At 44.5% G+C, this 6,991-nt stretch overlaps 1 protein-coding gene across 1 annotated transcript; it reads right to left on the reverse strand.

Moving 5' to 3' along the window:
- Nucleotides 1–1,169: 1,169 nt before the first annotated feature.
- LOC121986792 (uncharacterized protein At4g15970-like) lies at nt 1,170–5,684 on the reverse strand. Its single transcript, XM_042540732.1, has 4 exons — nt 5,557–5,684; nt 2,158–2,345; nt 1,728–2,056; nt 1,170–1,649 (listed from the first exon to the last, which is right to left on the reverse strand). Exons 1-4 carry the CDS (start codon nt 5,682–5,684, stop codon nt 1,170–1,172), a joined length of 1,125 nt encoding a protein of 374 aa, XP_042396666.1.
- Nucleotides 5,685–6,991: the final 1,307 nt, after the last annotated feature.

Genomic DNA, 6,991 nt, shown 5'->3' on the forward strand with positions numbered 1-6,991 from the left:
AAGTCATAATTCCGTTAGTAGCTTAGGGAAATTAGGGTTTCATGAGAACCCAAGCCGATAACCCTGTCTAGAGTTACCAACAGAATCACAATTCTGTCGGTAATTCCCGACGAAAACGCAATTCTGTCACTAATTTTTTGTGACGGAATTGTGATTCTATCAGTAACCCTAGATAAGAATTAGGGTTGAGCCCTAATTTCTTATGAGTGTAGCCCTCCTTTTCTAGCGGAGACATCTCTCTTGTCACTCCCTCTGGCATCTCTCCCATCTAGGTACGCTCCTCTCTCTCTATCGTCTCTCTCTCCTTGGCCAAGCTCGCGCCCACAAGCTGGTGACCGGCCAAGCTCGTGGTCTGTCGTTTTGTCCCAGCCACGAGCTTGGCCAACCGCTAGCTTGCGACAGATAGTTTTGTTGCGACAACAAGCTTGGCCAGCAGCCATCTTACGGCCGACAACTCTATTGCGGCAGCCAGCTCGTGATCGTGAGCTTGGCCGACCGCTAGCTTGCAGCCACGACCTTGGCTGGTAGTAAGCTCGCGGCTAAAACCTTGGACGGTAGTAAGCTCACGGCTACAACCTTGGCCTACCGTCAACTCACGGCTGGCAGCTTGTCCGGTCGCCAGTTCATGGTTGAAAGCTAGGTTGGCCCCCATCTCATGGCTACGAGCTCGGTCGACTGTAAGCTCGGCCTGTCGCAAGTTCAGCTACTCCTATATTGTGATTGTTTGTGATTATTCGTAGCTATTTTTTTTTTTTGTATTTAATAGTATATTGCATTTTCTACTCTTCTTTAGCTGCTCATCTTCATGTATAATTTAGTAAACAATACTTATAAATAAGACTTTTACAAAGACTCTTTTGTTTATAATTATATTGTTGATTTTATAAGTTTCTTGAATTCTGAATGCATGATAATAAATAATATTTTCTAATCTAAGATCTAGGTTTCTTGTAATTTAGGTTGATACATACTACAAGTTTGATAATGTACCATCTTAATTCTTGTAATTTAATCATGTTTCAAATTGTATTCTCATTAGATAAAAATGTATATGAACAAACAGGTTTCTCTATTCGTTATTTTTAAAGTTTGTAATTCTTTTTGGTCAATTCTCAACTTTAGGGTAAATTATTTATAAATTGCTTATATAAATTGGAAATAAAAGAGGTTTAACTTCTACACTTGTATCTGGCCATAATGGCGGAGGAACTTCGTCCCTCCTCCACGCTCATCGCCGTGTAGTTCCTCCACGCCCGAGCAAGAGCTCTCATCGCGCTCAACTTATCTCCCCTCTCCATGCAGCACCCGGCTCTCGCCGTGTAAATCTCCCGGAGATCCATGTCGCGCCGGCAAACATCGCCGAAGAGATCCGTGTCCAGAAGCTGCACCTTCGGGCCGAAATTGTAGGTGCCTTCGCGCACGGCTCTGGTTAAGATCGCCGCCCGATCTTCGCCGGCATACAGCCTCATGGTTAAGCGCCAAGTCTTGAAGAACTCAATCGTCTGGTCGGCGGACAACACGAACATGAAAGCTCCGTTTGCCCTGCTTCCAAACGACCGCTCTCCTCGGTAGCGCTCCGTCGCTAAGATCAACAGGGAGATACAGTCAAACTGGCGCACGGGATTCCGAAACCACATCACGTCCAAATCCTACAGGCAAAACACAAGCAATTCATCCACCCAAGCAAACGAACCCGGAGGCAAGCAAAGACTAATGCTTTCCTGTACCGTGTATATTAAGTTGTACGCGAGCTCCAAAACTTGCCTTGAGAACTCAATCTGCCTCGCCATCATCATCGTCTCCCTGCTTCCTCTTAAATTGCTGGTGTGCTTAGGGAAATAGCAATGCGAGTGCAGAGCCCCGCAGCGCTCGAAGCCCTCTCGATCCAGCGCCAAGACCACCAGGTGGTTCAGTAGGCTACTGGTTCCATTGCCCACCTTGAAGCTCTGGATGAACAGATCAAAAACAGAGTTTTGGGCTTCGTCCAGCATGGCGATTATCACCATGTTATCGTTGTTTGCAGCGCCTTTTAACAATTTCTTCAGTTCTCGTGTTTCTGCGTCCTTCAGTTATGAATAAATAAAATTAAGGAGAATGTAAAGGGTTTCGAGCTCATGTGCTGAAACAAAGATCCGAGAGAAACATGAGTGTTTAAACCTTTTCCAGTAAAGCCATCTTGGTTCCTGTGTGCTCTGAGGAGTTTGATGGATTTATCTGGAACTGTGAAGGTATGGCAGAAAAGATTAAGATTAGAAGAAGAAGAATGGAGAGCACGAGATTGATCTGAGTCAGTTTTCTCATGTCGATGAGGGAAGAAGAGGGAGGAGGAGCCGAGGAGGAAGAAACTGAAAGAGAGGGTGTAATTTGTGAGGAACATATCAAGAAGGATTTTCAGTTTATGAATCTGAGAATTAATGCAGGACAAGATCGTAAATCCAGTTAGATACGGTAGGATATCTCCAAAGGTTTGCTGGCGAAGTAACTTCCGTTTTTGTTTTAAATATTATTTCTGGCTAAAATCTATGAAAGATTTTCTATGGGAATATAATTTATTCCTTTCAAATTTCTTGCATTTCTCTCTTTATACCATGTTTTGACCAAAATTAGTATAATATAAAATAGCAATCAAAATTGTTTTTTAATAATAATAAAAATAATATATATTATTTAATTTTTATCACATTTTACTGAATACATATGTTTTTGGTATTAACTAAATCATATATCTCACTTTCATAATATACTATATTTTCAAAATATCCCATCTCTTTTTCATATGTTAATTAGTTTCGTCCTAATTGATAATTCTAAAGAACTAGTAATCATTTTAAATTAAAATAAATATACTTTTGAAAATCTCTTTAATATATTTATATTGATCCTGTTTAGAATCTGAGTTACACGAAAATCGACTGAGATAATGTCGGTGTTGATGGAGAGGCGACTTGGATACACCTAGCGTATGTGTAATAGAAAATAGACCCCCATGTGAAATTGAAGGGCAGTGGTAACGAAACCGGCGATACTTGGCGCACACTCAGACAAGCACATGGAACGTTAGAGATTAGAAATCAAGGAAAAATCTCCGATGTAGGTCCTCCGACGCTCAAGTCAGATACTTTTTTCCCAGAAGAACAGTGTACGAAGGAAAAAAGAACTGTAGAAGTCAATGCCTGGCTAAGGGAGAGGACCTCCCTTTTATATGACAATACGTACCTCTGGAGCCTGGCCGATGTAAGAGAATGTCGTGTGTCAGAGCCTGTCGGGTGATGGAGGGCACGTGTTGCCCTCTCATTGGTTGAAAGAAAGTTCCATTCGCAGATGATAACAGACCCTTGGAATATTCCCTGACTTATGACAATTATTCTCTGACAGGAGGTTACAATTCCCTGACATTGTTATCACCTAGTACTTTCTGTCCCGCCTGAGTTTAGTTACGGACAGCTCAGGATGATCGTTCGGGTGTGGCACATGGCTCGAGTCTTGATGAGGGAGACGAGTTATGGCGAGGGTCCCATCTTTCACGCCTGGATCGCTGAAAGGGCGACTGAGAGTTGTCTTACTGAAAGTACCAAGCCTGGCTATGCGGACCGGGCTAAGGGAACCCGGCCAGTCAAGGCAAGCCAGACATTACTCCAGGCTACATCTTATGTCTCAGATCTGGTACCCTGATTTGTCTGTACCCGACTGAGAATTATACCGATGATGACATTAGGTGGTCTAACTCCTTCTTTACCCTCCTAACTGTTGACTGTCACACCCCTTTGACTTCTGACCACCACCTCCCCTTGACTTCTGACCGCCACATCTCCTTGACCTTGGATTATCCTTGACTGCCTGGCCTTATTGTCCCCCACCTTTATGTACCGTATCCTAAGCCTTCCGTCCAAGTCTAGTCGAAGGAGACTCAAGTCCGACTGATTAGACCCAAACTCGAGTTTCGTTTACTTTGCCATTATTACTATATGAATATAAATGTTGCTTCTTTTCCCAGACCATCGGTATTATAACCTGTTTAATTGCTCAATCAACCTCGGGGAAAGAACCACTTTAATCTCTGCAGGAGTTGACTTCTCCCCTCTTCCTCTTTAAAAGAGGATGACCTCCATCTATAGAGACGTACTTCCTTTAACTGGAGCTCCTTAATAATGGATTTGAACTCCGAGTTGGATGAACTGCAACGCCTTCGCCAGTAAGTGGCTCACATGACCCAACTGTTTGCCCAGAAGGATACGGCCTTAGCCGAGATGATGCAAAAAAGGGATCTTCAGTCTTCTCTTCGTAGGGAAATTGAAGAACTCTGGGTAGTTGATAAATCGCTAATCCATGGTGAGGTAGCACTAAAACAGAAAGATCATTCAGACCTAGAGAGGCAAGCTCAATTCATAATCTATTTCAAAGAGAAACACACCTCTTTCATGCCCCTTTTGTAGGAAGAAGCAAAGCTTAAGGATGAAACCATTGCTCAACAACGGTGCATTCTTCAGGTGCCTTAAGCTGAGCTAGAACAGGCTCAAACCCATCTTGAAAAAGCAGGTCAAATAGAACGCTTTTGCTCAAGGTGCCGACTCACGGTTGCCCCCAGAAGAGAATTTTAAGCCCTTGGATGACCTCTATGTTCCTACTGATTTAAGAATGAGATTTTGAGGGGCGCTCCCCTGTAATTTATCAATTGAATGTAGATCTAATCGTGTTTCAGTCTTTGTTCTTGTCTTTTTACTCCTTTCCCATTGGCATTCCCTTGCTTCAGGCAGACATCTTTAACAAAAAGGGTGTTTTTGAATATCCACGAATTATGTGATGATTGCGACGCTAGTTATCCCCAGAAAAACTACTTCTTTGAGCCGTAGCAAGGGCCCTACCTGTCTATCACCTTTGATGTGGTGAGTTTGAAATAATGACCGAGGGGTGGTTGACAAAGGCCTTGTTTGCTTATAACTCGCGCTGGGGCGAGAGTCTGGGACACCAACCGAGAGGTTGTTGGGGCGTGAGAGTATGCTCACTTATAATTCGCGCTGGGGCGAGAGTCTGGAATGCCGATCGAGAGGCCGTTGGTCGTGGAAGCATGCTCACTTATAAGTCATACTAGGGTAAGAGTCTGGAATCCCGACCAAGAGGTCGTTGGTCGTGAGAGCATGCTCACTTATAACTCGCGCAGGGGGGAGAGTCTAAAATCTCAACAGAGAGGTCGCTGAAGATTGAAGGAAATGCACTTGTGGACTTAACCCAATCCACCTGTAATCATGAAACGTGTTACATAAGGCAAAATTTGAATTTTTGATCCTCGAGACATGGTCCTTGTGAGGCATAGTGCCATTGCTCCCATATCAACTCCATTATTTCCCTATCCTTTCCATCATAAATGTCCCTTCGTAGGAAGCTGGCATGTGTCCCATAAACTTCCCTTGATATGATATATAACGTACGCTTTTTGCACATGACCCGATGGTGTTTCTCTCCCTTGATTTAATGGTTGTCGTGTAACTTAGTATTTCGATTGTTCGGCTCAAATCTCCATGTTCCTTAAGGGTTTTGGTTTAAAACCCTAAAGGCTACCAATGGCTGCTCATCAATGCTTCATTTTCCTTCGACCTTTCCTTCTCTGCTCGTTCCTGCTCGTTCACTTTCCCCTTCGTGTATCTCCTTTGTAAATGCTTCTCCACCTTCATTTTCTGCTCCTTCATTTTTCGATTCGGCAATGGTCGGAGAAACAGTAGTACTATGGTATGCGTATTTTCATTCCGATTTTGATAGGAGTGACCTCAGGTCGGTACAATCTAGCTTGCAGCTTTCTGAAGCATACCAACTTCGCCTTCCGGGACCCGACGACCATCCTTATCCTCCTCCCACCGACTTCATGACCTTCTTCAAAGACCAGCTTCTCGACGGTCTTCGTTTTCCTATCCCTTCCTTCTTTTCCTTCTTGAGTCGGTATTTTGGTATCCCCTTATCCCAGTTCACCCCCAATGCCTTCCGTACAATGTGTGGAATGGTAATTCTCTCCCGCCTATATGAGATTCCTTTGACTCCTCAACTTTTTCATTATTTCTATTCCCTTAAGCGATCGGAGCCGAGTGTCTTCATGGTGCAATCGAGGATCGGGTTCAGATTTTTCGAGGGCATGCCTTATTCCAATAAGGGCTGGAAGTCTCGTTTCTTCTATGTCAAGTTGCCTGAGTCCTTGACTTTGCCTGTTGAATAACGTCCCAATCTTCCCTCTCCTTTTGAGTAGAGTGACCATCAGTACTGGCCCGCCTATTTCACTGCTTCTGAGAAATTGGATGGAGTGCAACTTCAACTCTCTTCTCTGCTATGGGAGAGTGTGTTGTACACTTTTGGATTGAGCCCCATCCAGATGCCTTTGAGCGCACCTTTTCGTAAGATTACCCGACTCTCCTTTTATATCTTAACTAACTGAGGTATTTTATTTTCCCTGCAGAAGTCATTATGTTCCGAACCTTCGCCCTTAACTCCTCCACAATGCCCAGCAAAATCCTGCAGAAGCGAGGCAGAGAGATTATGTCTGGTCAGGAGGTTCCTAAGGCTAGCACCTTAGCAGGGGTCTCCTCTCAATAGTCGAGGGACCCTGAGGCCCCCGAAGATGAATCGCTTCTCATCGAGGCCATGGATGGTGAGCATGCCTCCTCTCCGGCTCCCAAGCAGTGTTTGCGCATTCAACACAAGCGGCAGCGTGTTACTCTATCAGTCCAATCTTCACCCCAGAGGCCTCATATGTTGCGGGTGTCCTCTAAGACCAAAACTCCCGCCCGAGTAAGCACTCCGGCTTTGTCGGAGGTTGCAACCTCCTCTCTTGTCGTTATCCTAGTCCAGGAGCAGACAACCTCCTGAGCAGAAGGTCATCCCGGGACTTCTACGCCTTCTGCTTCTCCATCCTTGAGCCAGCAACCACCTTCGGCTCCTGCTTCCTCCTCTCACCCTAAGGAGCATCTTAAAGGATAGTATGCCTTCACTTTTTCGTTTCAACTGCCAA

The sequence above is a fragment of the Zingiber officinale genome, chromosome 5B (genome assembly GCF_018446385.1).
Source record: "Zingiber officinale cultivar Zhangliang chromosome 5B, Zo_v1.1, whole genome shotgun sequence".
NCBI lineage: Eukaryota > Viridiplantae > Streptophyta > Magnoliopsida > Zingiberales > Zingiberaceae > Zingiber > Zingiber officinale.

What these genes read in the sequence shown, in the direction of transcription:
- LOC121986792 (XM_042540732.1), bottom strand. Translation starts at nt 5,684, where the DNA reads ATGAAGGAGCAGAAAATGAAGGTGGAGAAGCATTTACAAAGGAGATAC. An exon ending in GCATTGATGAGCAGCCATTG is followed by an intron (nt 2,346 to 5,556) that starts GTAGCCTTTAGG and finishes CCTCTCTTTCAG; the next exon opens with TTTCTTCCTCCTCGGCTCCT. An exon ending in CGTACAACTTAATATACACG is followed by an intron (nt 1,650 to 1,727) that starts GTACAGGAAAGC and finishes TTTTGCCTGTAG; the next exon opens with GATTTGGACGTGATGTGGTT.